Source organism: Colias eurytheme, chromosome 21 (genome assembly GCF_061535395.1).
Source record: "Colias eurytheme isolate Ceu_HAF_F1 chromosome 21, ilColEury1 Martin Lab GWU primary, whole genome shotgun sequence".
NCBI classification, from domain to species: Eukaryota; Metazoa; Arthropoda; class Insecta; order Lepidoptera; family Pieridae; genus Colias; species Colias eurytheme.
The window spans coordinates 959,715-981,110 of record NC_143000.1 but is presented as its reverse complement, the minus strand read 5'-3'; the positions used below and the strand labels follow the sequence as shown (position 1 = coordinate 981,110).

Genomic DNA, 21,396 nt, shown 5'->3' with positions numbered 1-21,396 from the left:
TGAGAATGTTGAGACGTTATAGCAATAAATAAATTAAGATCAGAATTGTCGTTAATAAGTTTAACTTTAAATTCGATTTGGGCCTTACATTTCAAAAGTCCGCGGTCCGCGACCCCTTTGCCGGCGAATTGGCAAACGAAAACTTTCTGCAGAAGCAATGTTTTGATTTTCACGCATCGACATTGCGCGATCCACGCGGTGGCGGTAAACTGGGAGAAGTTCATGATCCAATTGTCTATATAGGTGCTGTAAAACTCCAAGGGCTTGTCTTGTTCGATGTCGCATCTTATCTGGGCGATAAAGTTGTCGGCGGATGAAAATTCGAATTTGAGAAACTCGCCGTTGCCGGTGATGTTCATCAGGTAGTTTTTGATTTGCTCTTCGGTAAACATGTTGGGAGATAAGTTTTATTTTAGTCAAAAAAAGTGATCACTGATGCGTTGTAATACGGACGGGGTTCGCGTGCGTTTCGCGGCGCGTCTGCTCACGGAGTGCAGCTGTAATGTAACATCGATGCAAACAAAGCAACTGCAATCGATCATAACATGATGCCTTGCATAGCGCATGTCCTGTGCCTAAACACCTCAGCCCGGGAAAACGTATCTGTGAACTACATAACCTATCAGCCCCGCCTCCCAACAAGGACTTACCTACGGAAGCTGCGTTCGAAAATTTAAACTGATCAATTATAAAATGTTGCACATAAACTTCTGTTTTTATAATTGGGCGTTTTAGTTATGCTATTATGGGAATTAAATCAATCGTATAGAAAATAGACCAATAAATTATGAATAGAATATTATAATAGACCACTTACTAAACATTTTTTTACAGCTTCTTTATCTAAGAAGCTGTAAATAAATGATTTTTTTAGTATATAGATATTTTTTTAAGACTTACTTCTTACCGATAATTAATTGGATTGTATCATTTCATTGTATTATAATTTACAAAGATATTTTCTTTCGTTAGCTAAGCATAAATATTAAAAATAAGTTAATGGAAACATTTTTTTTTCTTTTCTTGCGCGATCTTGTTTTTTTTTTAAGTAATTTATAAGAAAGGTTTCCACAAAGCGAATAATCTTTACGACAATATTTCACAATGAAGACCGAAGTTCGAGAAAAATTTGTTAATTAACAAAGTTGAAAGATTTACTTTACGATAAGTTTCGAAAACAAAATAATTTTTAATATTTTTCAATTAGTACTTAACATGTTAAATAAAATTTGGACCGCGTTAAACTTAATTTAAATAATAAATAGTAGAGATAATACCCCGACAGGTTGTTTTGTTTTGTCCTCTTAAAGAATTTTTGTAGGTATATTTCCGGACAGAATGAGCTTTCGCGAATATTTTTTTACCATTTTCAACTTGTTGCTTATACAATTGAATCTATGAAACATGTGGTTCTATTTTTAAGACTGGTAAACGGGATAATAAAATATATTTTTATGTTTTTGCCCTAAAGAAGTAGTTATACAATGAACATTCCGCTTTTAAAATACCTTAAAATGTTTTATTTCTTAATGTTATAATATTCGTCTAAACAAACAGCAAAATACTTCACTACATAGTATAAAACAAAGTCGCTTTCTCTGTCCCTATGTCCCTTTGTATGCTTAAATCTTTAAAACTACGCAACGGATTTTGACGCAATTTTTTTTGTAGATGGAGTGTTTGTCAAGGAAGGTTTTAGTAATTTATTAGGTTTTAGACAAAGCGGGCGAAGCCGCGGGTGGAAAGCTAGTTTGTATATACAGGATGTTCTGTACGCAGTGGACCCACGGGTTATGGGGAGTAGAGAGAATTACTAACAAAAATACTAAACTTTATTGTCATAGTTAGCTGATTCGTTAGACGGTGACCTTTCTTCGTGCGAATAGTGTTAAAAAGCAGTTCACTTTTCTTAATTTTTCCCGGAAATTTCTTAATAGCTCAGGCCCCGGAATCACAGACACTAATCTATTGTGTCGTGGACCGATCGGGCCGTTCGGGGCTCAATGGGTTAAATCGAAAGCGAAAAATTTGTGAAATGAGTTCATCAGTACACGTTAGATATCACGAACAAGAGAAAAAGGAATGAATTTGTACTTTTTTATAGATATTTTTTTAATTGTAGTTCACCAAGACAAATATAATACATAGTACAAAAAATGACTTTTTCATACGTCCTTTCTGTTTTATAAGCAACGGTGTTATGTGAATTTCCTAGACACACGAAGCTGTGTGAACTAGCTAGTTACTATTTTAACAGGATTTTATTAAATTAGCTTCACCTGTAAGTTTTTTATGTAACCGATTCCTTAAGACTCGATTTTATCCCACTTTAAATTGAAAAATTCAAATTTTGTACACTTTTCCAGAATCGGTGACTACAATTCATGAGTTTAGTTTATTATTAATATAACAATTATTTGCTATCTTCCACCAGGGGCGTGTTCCAAACCCTAGTAGAGAAGCACTTCCCAGCGCCGGACAGGGAGCGAATCAATCGGCTGCTCGGTTTGGAGCCGAAGAGCAAACCGCTGTCCATATTACCGCCTATAGTTAATGGAAAGAACGGCACGGATGACGATGCTAACACTTCTAAGAGGAAATGTGAGTGTTTTGATGTATTATGTGTATGTGTTTGATGTATTTTTATAGTAGTAATTTTTAATAGGCAACATTTGACAGTTCAATAAAATTCAACAACGTAACCTAGTAACGACGGCATAAAATATTTAATATGTTATTTCGTTTTGTTAATATTGCACATTTGCTTACCTTTTTTTCATTTACGATTACATATTTATAGTAATAATGACCGATACGAGTAATTTTAGGATTTGATTTAATGGTCCGGGAGCCAGCAGCAGATTTTATGACCAAGTTCCTCTCAAGCGGTAATTAGTAAAATGCATCAAAGTATAGTATTATGAAGCCTCGTGAACGTCAGCTGGAGCTCGGTTGGGGGGAAGAGTGGTTGTAGCCTCCCGTATAGCTGACGGTTTTTCCACCAAGATACAGCCAGCTGACATATATATTTATCCACAGTTACATATAAGCTATCATCAGGTAAATTTTTGTTTGAGAGGAAATAATGGAAAATAAATTTTTCTTTAAATTTAACTTTCATGTTCGAGACACCAGCTGACGTATAATACACCATGTTGTAACCAGCTGACTATTTTTTTTCGTTGAGATATTGGGTTAGCTACAATTTGACAAATTTTTAGCTGAGAGGAAATGAATGAATGAATGTATTTTTTTTCCTATGTGCGTGGGAGGCTACAACCGCTCACCCCCCCAACCGAGCGCCAGCTGACGTTCACGAGGCTTTATAATACTATACTCTCATGCGTCTGACGAATTATCTCTTGAGAGGAAATAGTTAACCAAATTTGCACCTGGCTCCCTAACCATAACTAATAAACCATTCTACACATAATAAACAATTTCTGATTTAAAGATCTGACAACGTTACAGTGTTACGTCAGTTAACCTTTTTTATTTTTAAATACGAGACATGTTACTGTTAAAATTTGATTGAATATCATCCTTTCATTTGGAATAGGTTGTAATAGTAGGGGAGCCCAGGATGCTAAATGTGGATTTACTCGAGCGTCACGGGAACCTATTAGAATTGGTAGATTAGACCATAGCGAGAAAAAAAGGTCCTATAATGTTTTCACTTTTAGCGGTGGGGAAGGGTTTTTTTTATTTTTTTTAATTTAAAAAAGAAAAAAATTGGCTTGGAAATACTCAAGCGCGTTAGATATTGATATTTTGCATGCTCCAGGACGTCACTGAAAAAAAGTATACGTTAATCTGACGATTTAAGTGGCGGTTTAATCGCTATGAAGAAAGGGTAAAAAATTAAAGTAATATTATTCGAGCGCGTCAGATTAATATATGTGGGGGTTAATTACAATATAAGAAGTCCCCATTTCGCTAATCTGACGATTCGAGCTCAACCTTAGGGAATTATGGATTATTCAAATTTTCCAGCGGGGCCCCTGAGCGCACCCACCAACCATAACTGCTCATATTGACTAGAGGTACTAATGAATAGCTAAGGTACCGTCCCTTATAGTAATCTGACGCGCTCGAGTAAATCCCAAAATCCCCTCTTGGGCTCCCCTACTATAATGTTTAGGCATGAATACAGTCCTTACTTATACTAACATTTAACTACGTTTAGTTTTTTGAATCACGCAACATATATTTTATTTTTTATTTATTTATTTATAACACTTTACTTTGCTAGTTATACAAATTACTTAAAAACTTTAATTTATAGCTAAACTAGCACAGAGGGCGGCCTTATCACTAAAGAGTGATCTCTTCCTTATCATATATTATATCTTTATTATTCAAAATTGTATGTGCAGTGACATCTCGGCAACAAGCCAACATAGCAGCAAAGCGTTTACGCGGCGGCTCGTCGAGCGACGAGTTCGTGCGCGGCTCCGACGATGAGCTCGACGCGGAGCTCGACTCGGAGGAGGAGAGACGGAGTGACTCTGATATGAGCGACTCGAATCCCTTCCGCAGTGGCAGTGATTGTGATGATGGTGAGATTACCACAACTACCATAGAAAACATAAACACTGACAGCAACTGCACTTACACTAACGACATTTGCAATAAAACCAAACCAGAAAAACCCCATGAAACACCACTGTCATCAGCAACACTAACCTTTTCTTTACTAAAAACATTTTCACACAAATAAATACTGTCTACGACACTAACTCCACCATTTACACCAAAACTAAATTCAAATTCAAATACTAATAACAATATTAAAACTAAACCTAAAAAATTACCTAATTTTTTTGTATTATTTTTATTCTTTCATAATTAATCAGTCAACAATTTGTTATCAATAAAATAAATTAATAAGTGAAACATTTATTCATAACAACCAAAACTTGTTATAATAATATGTGTATGCTGAAAATAGCTGACCATGTCAGTTATTGCATGTACCAAAGAAGCATACATGAATTTCATCCAATGCTGAAATGTAATCATGCCCGTAACATAATATCCTCTTTCAATGGAAATCTTATTTCGCATAACAAATTGAAAATATCACTGACTAGCTGTATCCCGCGGTTTTACTAGCTCACAAAATTACAGCAAAAACTTTCCCTTATTTATTATTATTTATTTATTATTTATACTCTTTATTGTGCTGCCAAAATACATAAAATACAAACAAAACTTATTCTAAAAGAAAAACAGCACAGAAGGCGGCCTTATCACTTAAGAGTGATCTCTTCCAGGCAACCAACTGATAGAAGGATAAATTATAAACTAGAAATAGGAGGTAGGTAGGTAGAAAGTATACGCAAAGATAAATAAATACATAGTAATGTTATACAAAGATAACAAAAATATTATTAAATAAAGATTATAAATTTAATAAACTAAATACTATAAAAAACACATACATACATATAAATAAACATACATACATATATAATAAACATACATACATATAAATACATATACCTAAAAAATAATAAAAGACAAAGGACAAGGAGTCATTAGAGAAATAATATACATATTATAATACATATAATTAGCTAAATATGCTATACCGAGTCAAAAGCCAGATTTAAATAATGATTTCGGACGAGATTTTTAAAACAAGTTAGGGCGCTTGTGCACTACAAGGAATTTTACTGTCCGGCATTCCGATTTTTTACGGTCCGGTGTGGCATGAAAAAACCGATGAATTGCTTGTGCACCTGTCCGTCTTTACTCGGATCAGTGCGGTACAGTTCAAGGAAGTTTGGCGGTATAATGCTATCATAAATGATTGTTTTTGCATTTTACAAGAAACGAGTAAAAAATATAGAAGGTGAAATATTATATTATTTCGTTATAATAAAAAAGTAAAGATCCGTAAGAGATTTAAAATGCGTGCTTCACTTATTTATTTTAATCGGTGACGAGGAGCTAAAGCTATTCCCACTTGAACTTTAACTTACCAACACTTACTTAGATAATAATTATAGGTCAATGCTTGGTCAATGTATATAAAATAACAATACCGACTTCTCAAATCTCATTGCCAACTAAAAGAAAGTAAAACAAGAGCTTGCTTTCAATTGGCATATGCAGTAATAACAGTAAAATCCAAGCAAGTGGGCATTCGAAAACAATTATACCTACAGCGACTCGTAGACACAAAAAACCATCCGGAATAGGGAAAAGTAAAATGTCGGACAGTAAAATTACGTATAGTGCACAAGCTAGTATATAGATTAATGGCGTGCCATACCGGACCGTAAAAAATCGGAATGCCGGACCGTAAAATTCCTTGTAGTGGACAAACGCCCTTAGGGATTGGGCTTGTCTGATGTTTATCGGCTGTTTATCGGATGTTTATCATGTTTATTTAATTCATGAAAGGTTGATTTTTAACTAAAAATTTGTCTATTCTGTGATTTTCACCTACTTTCTTTAAACATTTCATGCAAAACGTTCGTTTGTTTTAACCGCGAAAGCTTGACAGACAGACTTGAATTGAATTAAAAGCTTAACGAACAGACGGACAAGACGGACATCAATAATATTAATATGTTGATATATTTATGAAATGCTCGCTAAATAAGCCCCGGGGCCGTGGGTGGTGCGTAGGGGCCGTCCGGGGGCCGATATCAGATCGATACGGGCTGGAGCTTGTGATTTCAATGCCTGTAACTACGATATTAAATCGGGGTCTCGTTCTATGATATAATAATTTGTAGGACAAATTGGTTTCTTTTGAAATGTGATAGAACATGTTTGGAATAGGCTTTCTTGGTATTTTAATTATTATGGTTATGATAATAAAGGTTGTTGAAAAGTAGTTTTTCTTTCAGTTGGGAACATAATAAATTTGAACTGTTTTTCTTTCTAAAATAATTGTACTATATCAAATCGTGTCAATTTATGTGGTGTTTTTTCTGTATGCTAAATGTATGTTTATTTGTTTCTTTCAATAAATGGTTTAAAAAAATGTTTAACCCATTGACCACCGAGCGGCCCGATCGGGCCGAGACACAATAGATTTTCTATTGTGTCTGTGATCCGAGGACTGACGGATTAAAGGGATATTTTGTTTTAACCTCGTATTATTCTTTCTAAAATTTGAGTTTCCTTCTTAAGTATAAGTATAAATGTAACTATATTTTTAGACAATTACTAATCTCCTATGTAACTTTCTATTTCTGTCACTAAATTACGATCATTAACATCAACGACCATCCACAGAACCATGGGTGAACCGCAAAAAGAAGCAGGCGAAAAAGAAGAAGGTGGCCAAGAAGAAAGCGGCGACCACACAGGACAAGATCGAGACGATGTTCGAGAAGAAAAATAGTAATGTGCCGGCCACGCCCACGGTCACAGTGACCACGCCCACGGGACGAGCGCTTACGGGCACACCCGTGGGAACTAATGGACTGTATCTAGGTGAGATGACACACAAACATACACTGTTACATGCACATTATGACGTAGAAACTTCATAGTATCACATACGATCTGACTGCACACTTACAAGTCGCTTCGTCACATAGTAAAACTACTACATTACCGCACTGTCACGTAGCAATCAATTGTATACATTGATGGTTATCACGCACAATCACAAAACATTGAACACTAACATAAAACGCAACTACACGCCATCACACGCTACCACACGCCATCACACGCCATCACACGCCATCACATACCATCACACGCCATCACATACCATCACATACCATCACATACCACTATACACGGCGCTACACGCCTTGACACATATTCATTCAACACAACATTCAAATAATTATGATTGTTTAATTTATACAGTCACTAAAGAGTAAAGATAAGTTCGACAATCTGCATACATTTTTTATAGCTAAATAATAAAACGATTACCCCACTTTATCTACACGCTCTTCAATATAATCTCGTATTACTTATACAACAAAGTGGCGAGACGAATAATAATGATCTCCCGCGGCCCGCCCCTCGTTCGCTACTTATACACTAGCTAGCAACAGGTGTCTCGGCTGTGTTGACAAAACAACCGCTCTTTAAGCGGTAAATTGCTCTATACTGTAGCTTTAATGCGAAATAATATATTCATTCCAAGTGTTTTTTAATAAACTTTTATTTTTTCAATCTAAGTTATTATTATTGCAATTACTTATCAAAGAACGTGTTTGCCAAATCTTGAAATGATGTCCTAGTTTTGTTGCTATTGTTTAAGAAACCATTGTTTTAATTGTCTTTATTTTATATCTAATATTAAATTATCGAATTTTAAATATTAATTTGTTGTAATACGCTTTAGATAACTGTAAACTGTATCCCATTGTGGTATGTATAACTGTACACATTTTGTTGGGTTGCGATCTGCTCGTGAAATTGATGTGGCGCCTATGGACCCGGCTAGATCGTGACCTGTCATGTGTATTTAATTTTGAATAAATTGATAAATTTTCATTTGTATCTCTTACTGTACATAATATATACAGACTGGTTCAGTGAAATACGATATTCGAAGAAATCCTTTGTGAATGCTTCAAAGGGAAATTCAATTTTCCCTCTATATTAACAAGTATTTCGAGCTCTGGCGAATACCTAGAATCTGTATAGCGGCTGCACGAATCAATAAGGATGTACCGGGAGGCAAATTGTGCCACGTGCAGGGTTGCTAGGGCTGCCACCTTGTTGCTATGGGGATGCTCGCTTTGATTTGTGTCCTTTGGTTATGTATTGTGTTGCGAATTGAGGATTACTAGCGGAAATATGACATGTTAATGATGTGTTCGAATATAATATATGAGTGAATGAAATAAGAATGTTATATACAAACGACGATGTTATAAAACTAATGTCTATCGTGTAGGTTTATGTCAGCAAATAAAACTGTGAAAATTAAATCGTCCAAAATATCACTTGGTTACTTTAATTTACAATGAAATTAAGATTAAATAAAAGAGCATGTGTGCCAAGCACACGTCAGAAGTGAAACTTCTTTGGCAAGATCAAAATCGCACTTCACTTACTCTTAACGCGACGGTATTGCCAAGACGTAACCTTGAAATTTTACTCTCAACGCATCGAAAGAAGTTTCACTTTAAAAAATATCGGTTAACAGTTTATACATTTTGTCAACACACCAAACGACAAAAAAGAAGTTATAGTGACCCTAAAGTGGTAGTTACATAACATTAAACAAGCGTGTGGCAACCCTGCCGCTGGATCGATGCAGCTCGCCCGGGATCTCACCTGTCCGCTCCGATAGCGGACAGTACATTAATTAGTTTTCACTGGACGCCGAATTGATGCGAATTCAATATATATTTCATTACAGGCTTTTGAGAGATCTTAGTTTGGTTTTGATTATGGATATCTGTTTGTGTGGAGAAATGTAGGTGGTAGGAAGATATGTACTGATAATTGTTGGAACAATGTTTGAATACGAAATAGATTGTTTGTTTTATTTCATAAATTCTAGCTATGTAACCCGGCTCCGCTTAGCTAGATATGCTATTAATTATAAATATAGCCAATGTTACCTCGGGATGAATTAGCTTTCTAATTGTGAAAGATTGTTTAGATTTTTTGGTCCAGTAGTTCGGAGCCTCTCAATTTAAATATATACAATCAACCAAATCTTTCCACCACATTATCTTATATATAAAATTCTCGTGTCACAATGTTAGTCTGCATACTCCTCCGAAACGGGTGGACCGATTCTCATGAAATTTTCTGTGCATATCGGGTAAGTCTGAGAATCGGCCAACATCTATTTTTCATATGTACCACGGGCGAAGCCGGGGCGGACCGCTAGTAATATACAAAATATTCCTTCTTATCTTTTAGTGTTCGTTCAGTAAACAAGACATTTATTACGGTCTCAAATAAGTACAAATTGTTTACTTTCCCGTTGGCGTTACCTGTACAATAGGAAAGATTACGCCTCCGCTCGACCCCGAGATGTTTACAAAACAACCTACATGCGCCCTCAATAGATTATTTTTCATTTTAATGATCAGTTCATTAGTGATATCGTTAAAAATACAAAAATAAGCAAAAGAGGGAGTAATTGATTTCTCCGTAGCGTCGTCGTGTTGGTGTTTCCATGAGGTTGTTTATAAAATGAAATGTTCTAACTCAATTATTTATATACGCAATAAGATTTTGTTAAAAGCGTCATTTCGATTTTTTATTTCGTTTTTTTAGAGATGAGCCTTTTTAGTAACATAACCGGCGTCATTGTGGCTACTAAACAGAACTTGGCCGTTGTGGCCGGGTAAATTTTACCCATATACATTATTGTACACTGAATCAAGCTTATGTCAATATTAGTTTTTTATAATAGGGAAATAGGTAGTTTAATACATTATTAATAAAAATCAAACATTATTTATCATAAAATGAGCATATTACTCATCAAATTAAATCTTTTTATTCTGCGATAATTTTTTTAGAACATAACTTAAAAAGTTTATTCGAAAACATAACATAAAAGACATTGAGAGACAAAACATAAAATTTTCTTTAGAACATAAACATGAAATCATGAACTATATAAAACAAAGCTTATTTACTAATAATATACCGACTTATTCGCTATCGAGATCAACGCAGCGTTTTCTGACCTTGTGCGGACGTTGGTCCGAGGTGGTTGCGAAGACCATTTGGTGGAATTGTCTTTACTAATATAAAACTGCTGGTTACTTGTTGAATCAATTACTTCTTGTTCATCATCGCTGCATTCCTGTTCCGTATCACTGCCATGGCTTCGCTCTGAAATATGGTTGATTTCACCCTCGTCGTCTGAACTGGACTGTTCATTTTCACTGGCGTCAGCTTGTTCAAACAAGGCTAGGAGTCAACGTTGTTCGCTTTCGTAAGACGTGGTTCATAAAAGTGTGAAAAACGATATGCAATTTACCAATAAACACTAAAAAACAACAAATACGCTGTGTCGCTGTCTTTATAAATGTTACGTGGCCATTGTGGCCGGGTATAACGTACCCGCGCGCTCTTTACACATGTCTACACTACGAGGTAGCCGCGGCAACACAAAATAAAGAAGAGAATACGTGAACAGAGGCAGCTACTGTAACGGACAAAAGACGCGCGCATTTTGTTTTAAAATTATGACAGTTTTAAAATGTGTCGGGTATTAGATACCCGGCAACAATGACGCCGGGTTGGATTCAGCGTAAAGTTTTGGGTCTGGAAGAAATTGCTTCCAAGCGATTAAAAACTGGCAGCAGTTAAGGAGATGGTTTTTTTTGTATTTTTTTTATTTTAATTATATATATTTAATTATATTTTAATATGTAATGACGTTGTGGCAGCTCCGCGGGTTTTTAACTTGGTCTATTCTAAATATATAAAACTCCAAAGGGTATTGACTGACTGAATGACATAGTGATCTATCAACGCACAGCCCAAATCACTGAACGGACCGGGCGATCGAAGCGAAGCTGCGGGCAACAGCTAGTGATAGTCTATATGTATAATAAAATCGTAGGCAAGTCAAAACTGTACATTGAATATTTTTTTAAATAATACTTGGGGCGTGATCTACAATAGATACCGCAAGCAAAAAATTGCCGTTTTTTGAATTTTTGTCTGTATGTATGTCCGGGCTAATCTCAAAAAGTACTGCATGGATTTACTTCTAATTTGGAACATAGATAGCTTGAGACCTGAGGAAGGACATAGGATAGGTTTTATCCCGGAAATACCAGGGGAACGGGAACTATGTGAGGTTTTCTTTGACTGTGCGGACAAAGCTGGTTACTAATAAATATTGGTGTGTAAGGGCCGACCCGCAAGCAAGCCCCGCCGCGGTCGGCGATAGAGCGCGCGTGCAGCATGAAGGAGCAGCTGCTGGCGAGCATCGAGCGGCTCGGCCGCCGCCTGCCGCCCAACACGCTCGACCAGCTCGTGGACGAGCTCGGCGGGACTGATAACGTCGCTGAGGTGAGTTAGTTAGTGATGAGCGATAGACAATTAGTGACAATTCACTAGTCTTCACTAGTTAAAGAATTAATTTCACTAACTATACACTATTATGTATTTCACTAATTATACATCGATACACTTCACAACCGTTCATTATCTCTTCACTATTCTTCGACGCATTCCACACTCGCTAACCAGCAGACCAAAAAACTCACAAATATCACTAAAAATAAAATATCAGTTATAACTAAGTAATAAAAAATATCACTTATGAATCACCACTCATAAACTACCTGCTACTAAAATTAGACCATCAAACTTTAATGTGCTTATCTTTTTTCGTTCACTATTTCGTATTTAATTAACTCTGCAACCCTGCGTAGGCGGTGCGGCACCATCGCATAATTTGTTTATGAGTCTCCGTTCAAAATTAGATAGTGTAAAGCAGTGCGGCAACTACCCCCAATTTGATGATTAATTTCGAAGATTAGGGATCTTGCATCGCCTTTAATTGCAACGATGAAAATTTGATGTGATACAACTAGAAAGTAGTAACACAATAATGTATATACGAGTGTTACCTACTTGTAAACTAATAAAATACTCTTGCTTCAAATAAATATGCATGCCAACTCAGTATTCCAACATTAATATCTTAGCAATATCATGAAAAATATAAAAGTATAATTTTCTATAAATTCTTGGAATAAAAATTGATGATATTACTCGTTAATACAGGGATGGAATGACGATGTCGATCACAATCGGCAACGTCGCATATTGGTGATTGAATATAGACGTAATATTGGCAACGTCGCATCGAACAAAATAGTGAAATATCGAATAAAAATTATCTATTGCTAATTTTTAGGTATGTACTTATTACATGTGCGTCGCGTTTAAAGTCGTGTAAAAAATGATTGAAACAACATGTAGATTTATATCAATTTATTTAATAGTAAAAAATATCCATAACAACGTTTTCAATCCTAACAAGATGACCAATTTTATATTTGTCAAAGAACTTTCGCAATAATACATATTGATTACTTACTTAGGTCGAAATAGATTTCCATACGGTACAATTCTCAATAAGAAAGCGCTTTATCGTAGACCAAAGCGGTCTCTACAAAATGTAATTGTAAATCAACATTTAAAGCAATCAGACTCATACCATGCATATTTCCTACAGATGACAGGCAGAAAAGGTCGCGTAGTGCAAACGGAGGACGGTCAAATAGTCTACGAGAGTCGAGCGGAAGCAGATATTCCGTTGGAAACATTGAACCTAGCTGAGAAACGACGCTTCATGGACGGAGAGAAAGATGTTGCTATAATATCTGAAGCGGCTTCAAGTGGTATATCGCTGCAGAGTGATAGAAGGTAGGATTTAGATATTAAAAAATGTATAATACTAGCGTAAAATCAACTACATTAGAAAATACTGAGGTAGGATTTTTTTTTGGTCGTAAGATTTGTTTAGGGATCTGGGAATCTGCTTAAGGATTGGTCAACTAGGGTGACATGTACATTGTACAATTTTAACTTAGAATTTTTATCTTTTTTATTTACAAGAAACAGTTATCCTCAATTTAAATAAAGAATAACAAGATTGAATTTTATTTAAGTAATAAAAATGGGAACGTTTGTTGGATAGTAATAATAAATGTATGGTTTCAGAGCGAGAAATCAAAGGCGAAGAGTGCATATAACGTTAGAATTACCGTGGTCAGCGGACAGGGCGATACAGCAGTTCGGTGAGTATATACTTTGGTGAGAAATAATTACCGTGCTTTTTCTTGAAATATTTTTTTCGGTTCTAACTCGACGTTACTACTGTTTAGTAAAATGGTGAAAAAATCAGGATGTGCGATGCTTAGATGAATGGCTTTCTAGGACAAAATACAACATACAGAAAAATATATACCTACACTTGTAGCTACTTAATGGAATATCACAAGATCACAAATATTTTGTTCCTTCGTGTCTGTAATTTTTTATTTATTACATTTTTACAATTTTGTTTATAGGTTTCTTAATAGCTGCTAAGGCCAAATGTACAGTTTTTTATAATAATAATAATGCATTTCTTTAATAATAATTATTGTTTCCCGGCAGGTCGCACGCACCGCTCGAACCAAGTGAACGCGCCGGAGTACATATTCCTGATCTCGGACCTGGCGGGCGAGCGGCGCTTCGCCTCCACCGTGGCGAAGCGCCTCGAGTCACTCGGAGCCCTAACACACGGGGACCGGAGGGCTACGGAGACGCGCGACCTGAGCCAGTTCAATATTGATAATAAGTATGGTGAGTGCCGTTTAACAAATAAGCACGCACATGTACGCCCACGTACGCAAATATACACGCATAAGCACTTATGCGTACATACTATCATAATATCATCATAGAACAAAACCTCCAACCATCAGGATAACACACCTGTCGAAAACTGTGCTATAGGTATTAAGTAGATACCAAAAGTCTGTCCATCGTGTTATGGTAAAAAAATTAATGCTAAAAAGGCGTGATCGTTTTCAGTAGTGCCGTAACACGAATTTTGCGTTGTGGCCGTTTTATTGTGACCACAACGCGACGGGATATTTCTCTTTTTTGCTCAACGAGTGATTTAGCTCCTTGAACGTTACCTATCCAAGACTTTAAACACTATTTTCACTCGCTACAGGTCGAACAGCCCTAGAAGCGGTGATGAAGGCCATAATGAAGTACGAAACACCGCTAGTGGCGCCGCCCAGCGACTACCGCGGGGACTTCTTCCAAGATCTCGCTTCAGCGCTCGTGGGTGTGGGTCTCATAGTAAACAGCGAGCACCAGCCTGGTGTGCTGGCTTTGGATAAGGTGGGTATGGGGAAAATAGGGAGAAAGTGGATCCATGCAGTACTTTTTGAGTTTAGCCCGCACATACATACAGACAAACACATGAAAATTCTAAAATCTATATATATTTTTGGCTTCGGTATCTATTGTAGATCACGCCCCAATTATTCTTTGAAAAAAATATTCAATATACAGTTTTGAATTTCCTAGGATTTTAATATATATTGTATAGATTAGACTTCTTCTAGAAGCAAAGTTATTTGCTTGGGATCGACAATTTTGACATAAAAGAAGATGTACAAAAGAAACTTTGCGATATGTTGTTAAATTAATTGGCTAATGGTACAGGTCGTGTACAACAAATGTTGTTACATCATAATATGTGGGAAAATATATTTAGTCCGTCACAAAAGTAGTTAAAAATTAAGTAAAGATGGCTTAATTGAAGTATTAAAATTGTTTATTTCTCTTTTAGGACTACAACAACATGTCAAAGTTCCTAAACAGGATATTGGGAATGCCGGTGGATCTGCAGAACAGGCTATTCAAGTATTTCACGGATACCCTCGCTGCTGTTATGGAGCAAGGTTGGTTTCGTCATAATATACTTACGGTCTTACTAATAAAATGTTACCCATTCGCTTTGTAATGGATTAGTTATTGCAATAACCTGTCTTGTTTTTATGATTGACGTTTCATATGAGCAAGAGCAGGACACAGCTATGGTAGAAAATGGTAGAAATGTATCCATTGTTTAACTTTTTATTAGTAAGGCCGTATGAAAATAATTAATAAATTGTATTGATCAAAAAACAAAAAATTTCTAGATTTATAGTAGTAGCTAGTTTGTTCAAATCCGACTCGAAGAATCATGCGAGCCGGATTTGATGATTCTTTCTTTGTTTGGAATCTTGTGCATTCCGGTTCGTCCACTTAAATTTTGTATAGTTTTGAAAATATACAGGTTGTTTGTAAAAAAAAAATAATTTTTGGCTAAATTTTTTTTATCGAATTTTACAGCAAAACGCAGCGGCCGCTTCGATCTCGGTATTCTCGATCTCGGCAGTGCGGGTGAGTGCGTGCGGCGCGTGCGCTGCGTGCGGTTCCTGCGGCGGCACGCCACCGGCACCGCGCCTGTAGAGCTGCACACCGTGCTGTGCGAGGTGAGCTGCCACAGCTTACGTTGTACTGCTTTACAAAATTTCACGAAAATCGGTCAAGCCTTTCGGAGGCGTATGGGAAGAATTGTGTTACGACTTTCATGTAGTTGTGTTTTGTGTTTATCTATTTTTTTGTTATTAATCTATACTTAATATTATAAAGCTGAAGAGTTTGTTGGTTTGAACGCGCTAATCTCGGGAACTACAGGTCCGATTTGAAAAATTTTTTCGGTGTTAGATAGTCCATTTATCGAGGAAGGCTATAGGCTATATATCATCACGCTAAGACCAACAGGAGAGCCGTCAGGCCACAGCTAATTTTAAATATTGTTTTGTATTTTTTTTTTGTTTAATCTATGTATTTGTACGTTTGCAGCGCGGCATGGAGTGGCAGGATGCGGTGGAGCTGAGCGAGCAGTGCCGCGGCGCGGAGGGGTTCTACCTGTCGCTGGCGCCGCGCAACGGCAAGCACACGGCCGTGCTGTGCCGCGCCGCGCACGCCGCTCGGGACCGCGCGCTGCCCGACCGCGACCGCGCCTACCAGCTCTACAGGTGACGTGTTTCATCACGACAAAGGGCCATGTGATACGCAGTCATCCATAATTATAATGTTGTGTACATTATTAATTATTATTAACTACACTGCCCGACAATATGTTAAAATTTCATATTTCATACCACCATAACATCACTTAATTTAATGTGTTCAATGTGTCGCACTATACACTAAACACGCTGAATTACACTTTACAAAATAATTAAGTTTTCCATCGACAAGCGAAATTTTCTAAATCGACAGAAAACTTATTTAACTTACCTAATCTATAACAATGTAATTTCTCATTCCAGGCCGAACACAGGTCTGCAGCTCAAAGTGGAGACACTCGGCGAGATCCAGAAGAAATACAAGCGTGTTAGTGCCGAAGAGGCGGAGAGTGCGTGGCGCGCACAGCACGCAGCCTCGCTGCGTGTGTGCTCGCACGCGTACTGGAAGGCGGTGTGTAGGAACGCGGGGGACTGTGAGGTGAGCGGGGGAGGGGGGGCAACGTATGAACAATATACGTTGCTAGTTCGATACGAACTATTCGTAAAGTTATTCAAAAAAAAAAAAGTGTAATAACGTACGTACGTGTTTTATTTATTTTATTTTACTCTTTAATACAACTAAACAGGCACATACTAAAACATACAAAAATAAAAGCAAGGAGCAGTTTAGTGTATTTGGCGGCCTTATCACTTAGTAGTTATTTGTGTTTTGTGCGTTGGTGTGTAAACTTTTAACAAACAACTGAATTAAATTGCATTTACATAGTATTGTTCGATAACATTCGTTTTGGGTGTTTATTTCAAATTTTAACTGTATAAACCCTGTTTGCAGGTGGTCAGTAGCAGGGTATTTTGTGTTTATTTCACATTTTAACCGTATATACCCTGTTTGTAGGTGGTCAATAACAGGGTGTTTTGTGTTTATTTCAAATTTGAACTGTATAAACGGTGTTTGCAGGTTGGTCTGCGCGTGCGCACATACCACGTGCTGGCGGGCTCGGTGCTGGCGGTGTGGGCGCGCGTGGAGGCGGCGCTGGCGGCGCGCTCGCACCACAACAAGATGCAAGTGGTGCGCCTTAAGACGGACGCCGGCCTTAAGATCGTGGGTGAGTGTGTGCGTGCCGCGTGGGGGGAGGGGGGGAGGGGGAGGTTAAACAGCAGCAATTGGACTGTTTTCATCCCAAGTGTCATATAAATAGCTAATGCGGTTCATGGACTATTTTCATCCCAAATGTCATTTAAATAGCTGCTGCGGTTCATGGATTATCTCCATCCCAAATGTCATACAAATAGCTAATGCGGTTCATGGACTATCTCCATCCCAAATGTCATCCCAGTAGCTGCTGCGGTTCATGGACTATCTTCATCCCAAATAACTACTACGGTTCAGGTTTAAAAGCGACACAGACAGATTCTCATTTATTCACTTTCGCATAGCAATTATTGTCGAAGTACGCAAAAAGCGCAGGTTTTTTTAAAGTTTGTTATTTAGGTATTCTGAGGGCTATACGTGATCAAATTTTAGTAATAAAATGGTGTTTCCCCCGCAGGTACGCTGATCCCAAAGAATTGCGTGGAACACCTGAAAGAGACTCTCTCGTCGGACGCGGTCTCTGTGACCGAGCAAAAATTCGACACGGACGACCTGAAGTGAGCCCGGGATCCTCAGTTCCTTGCGGTACGGGACCACGGCGTGTCTATGGCCATAGATAACCATAGACAACACAACACTACCCTCTATGGACCATAGTTCCTTGTGGTACGGGATCGCGGCGCGTCTTTGGCTATAGACAACACTGACACACCCGCTCTACTCTCTACGGGCCATAGTTCCTTGTGGTACGGGACCACGGTGCGTCTTTGGCCATAGACAACCCCGACACACCACTCTACCCTCTATGGGCTATACACGCCGAGCTGTCTATGCGCTGTAGACGACTAATGTAATGTATAGTAATTTATAATTGTTTTCCTACGGTCGATAGTGATGAATAAGCCAAAGGTCTGGCGCAGACTTTGTCTACACCCAGCTCTATGTTGTCGTTGGTTAACTATAGAGTTGTGTGAACTGTGTTTATGATTTACCTTTTGGAGTATTGTGATATATAAATTGACCGACAGTACTATGCTCGAGCACAGAGTAAAGAACGGATAGTCTATGCCCCGCAAAGATATTTACGACCTAGTTTCCGTAGATTATAGAATACTATAATCGCATTTATTTAAGAGTTGTGTATGATGAATCATAGACAATTTTCGCACTATAGTGATACGTTAAAACCACCGGTGTTGTCGTTGAGGCAATCGACTATTAATACAAGTTTTTGTTACGATATTAGTGTAATCAAGATTATATTATTTTAATCTATTATGATTATAACAGACTGTCTATGGCTCGGTCTATAAGACCATAGATTAAACCAGACAGCATGCATAGCCAATGCATGGTTTTATGATACCAAAATTTTGTCTTTGGATATCATAGACATAGATAATGTACTGAGCATTTCCTTTGTTATAATTGAGATGTGTGAGAGATACAAAAAATATCTTTTAGGTATATGTTTCTCTCTTTTTGGTGTGCGGATGAGTACATGCTCTATAATTTATGAAAATAAAATAAAATTATAATATGTTTTTAAGAGACATTACAATACATTTAAAAGAGTATAAACATCTTTATTTCACTCAGTCCATTTTGTTTGTCTATGGTAAATCTACTAAGATCTATGGTATATTAGAAATAGTATCTCTATGACCATAAATGTCGGCTTAAGCCCTTTTAACGAATAATATTTTATCTAAATATCATTTCACTCTACATAAAAACTTCACACATTAATAAATGTAATGTTTTTATCACATTCTTTCTTACGACGATATCTTAAGTGTGAACGAAACAAAACACCTGTAAGATAAATAAAATGTATGAAAAGCTTTCATCTTTTGTGAGATTTGGAAATTAAATGTTTCTTAATGTATGCTTTAAAAAAGGAATGGTTTCTATGAATTGTAGGAACATATCTACCAAGAATGTACTAAACATAAAAAAAAATACATTTTTAAATTTATTGTTTAATAAAACATATCGTCTCTCGCCAATGGGATATGAAATCTTCAGGCAAGATCTAAAAATATTTATTTTTATATTATGACAAAAACTATATCCCTGGTACATATGTTTCATACAATAATAAGAGTAAAGTATGGAGGCCTTAGTCCAAGCACGGACAGAGCCGGGTCCCAACGTAGTGTTACGGACAAGACGCGGCGTTGACTGACATTTGATGTAAGTACTAAGTAGTACCATGTAACACGTATTTTTGTATATCTGAGCAGTTTTGGCGCTATATTTTGACATTCGAATGACATTTTGATTTTTTTTCTCAAGAAGGCATTGATTCATGACTCGATTTATATTCTGTTTATTATCTATGGACGATATGACGTTTCTTTGACAGATGTTATTGCCAAAATTGAATGGATAAAAAACGAATTTGATGCTATGTGATTACAACAGGCCAAAAAGGAATTGTAGAATCGTAAAATTGGTAAGTTTTAAATTATAAGTTGTAGTCGCAAATGAATAAATGTAAAAACAGAATACCAAATTGGGTACTTGCCACATTAAAAAAGTGTTACGAATTTATATGTAATTATTTTTACGAATTAGTGCGTTTTAGTGTAGTTGAACTATGAGTTTTAAAATTTGAAAATATTCAAGTGTACTGTGTAACAATAAATTTGAACCGTGTATATATTTTTAGTAGATTTTTTTAAAGTGCAGTGTTTCGATGAACTCGATAGATTCAATGTCAATTTAAACTTGAAGTATACGATGTAAACATTGATATAGTATTAAGTAACTGCTGGACCTTAATGTCAATGCATTAAGATATAATTTGCTATGATTCAGTAACTGTACTAATGTAAATATTTATTTTACGAATGTTTTTTTTTTAAACATGCTCTATGGCCAGTTTTAGAACTTCTGTATGTGTTGTCTTTAGCTTATCTGTCAGTCAAATGACTAATAATGTGTGAAAGTATGAGACAAAAAATGTCCAATAGGCTATCAGCGAATCCTCACACATTATTAGTGGAAAAACACCTTTAAGCCGTGAAACTGGCCCTAAATGATTTTACTTATACTATATCGATGGGTGTAAGCAAACGGTTATTTTGTACAAAGTTATGTTTAGATGCTGATTTTTAATTTTAATGAAATAAATAACAAATGCTTTAGAGTTTAGTGTTGCCACTATAAATGTTCGATGTTTTAAATGGAAAATAGTTTTAATATGTGCAATGGCGTAATTGATAGCGTTTTTAATTTAGTGTATAGAGGGGCTACCATGATGTCTTAAAGCAGTTTTAATTCCAGTATGGGATAGTGATGGCGCTAGACGACCTACATAGCTCTGTCTCTTTTCCACACTGGAATTAATATTGCTTTAAGACGTCACGGTAACGCTTCTGATTTGAAAAATTAGATGAACTAGTCTGTTCTGTGAATTCTTGTTTCATTGTTTCGTATTTCTTAAGCGACAACATAACATGATCTCTGATTTAATGTAAAGCAATCGTTCGAAATATAAAATTTAAAAACTTTCACTACTATCCTGTGAATGTCTATATGTATGTTTATAAAGACAAATAAATGTATATAATTATACTGGATTTTTTATTTATACCCTGTAAACCTCTAGTTAAAAGTTTATTTATATATAAAATATAAAAAGGCTATTTATTTTGTATTAGAAGCGAAAGTAATATTTTGCTTCTAAGTAAATATTCTTCTTGAGTATTTGAGAAAGTAACCTATGTGATAATTAAGGCATTGATCTATTTCTAGCAAATTTTATACAGATCCTGTCAACTGTTGTGT

General features: G+C 36.4%; 1 protein-coding gene across 1 annotated transcript in view; it reads left to right on the top strand.

The window, feature by feature from the left end:
• The window catches only part of sno (Protein strawberry notch), a 45,866-nt gene extending 24,683 nt beyond the window's left edge, over nt 1-21,183 (top strand). Inside the window, exons 15-28 of the mRNA XM_090114603.1 lie at nt 2,435-2,601; nt 4,377-4,559; nt 7,255-7,455; nt 11,825-11,985; nt 13,160-13,350; nt 13,648-13,724; nt 14,086-14,274; nt 14,651-14,823; nt 15,278-15,389; nt 15,823-15,965; nt 16,339-16,514; nt 16,812-16,986; nt 17,467-17,614; nt 18,059-21,183. Coding sequence (XP_089970729.1) covers nt 2,435-2,601; nt 4,377-4,559; nt 7,255-7,455; nt 11,825-11,985; nt 13,160-13,350; nt 13,648-13,724; nt 14,086-14,274; nt 14,651-14,823; nt 15,278-15,389; nt 15,823-15,965; nt 16,339-16,514; nt 16,812-16,986; nt 17,467-17,614; nt 18,059-18,162 — 2,200 coding nt within the window. The 3' untranslated portion in view covers nt 18,163-21,183. The remainder of the gene's footprint in view (nt 1-2,434; nt 2,602-4,376; nt 4,560-7,254; nt 7,456-11,824; nt 11,986-13,159; nt 13,351-13,647; nt 13,725-14,085; nt 14,275-14,650; nt 14,824-15,277; nt 15,390-15,822; nt 15,966-16,338; nt 16,515-16,811; nt 16,987-17,466; nt 17,615-18,058) is intronic.
• The last annotated feature ends 213 nt before the right edge of the window (nt 21,184-21,396 follow it).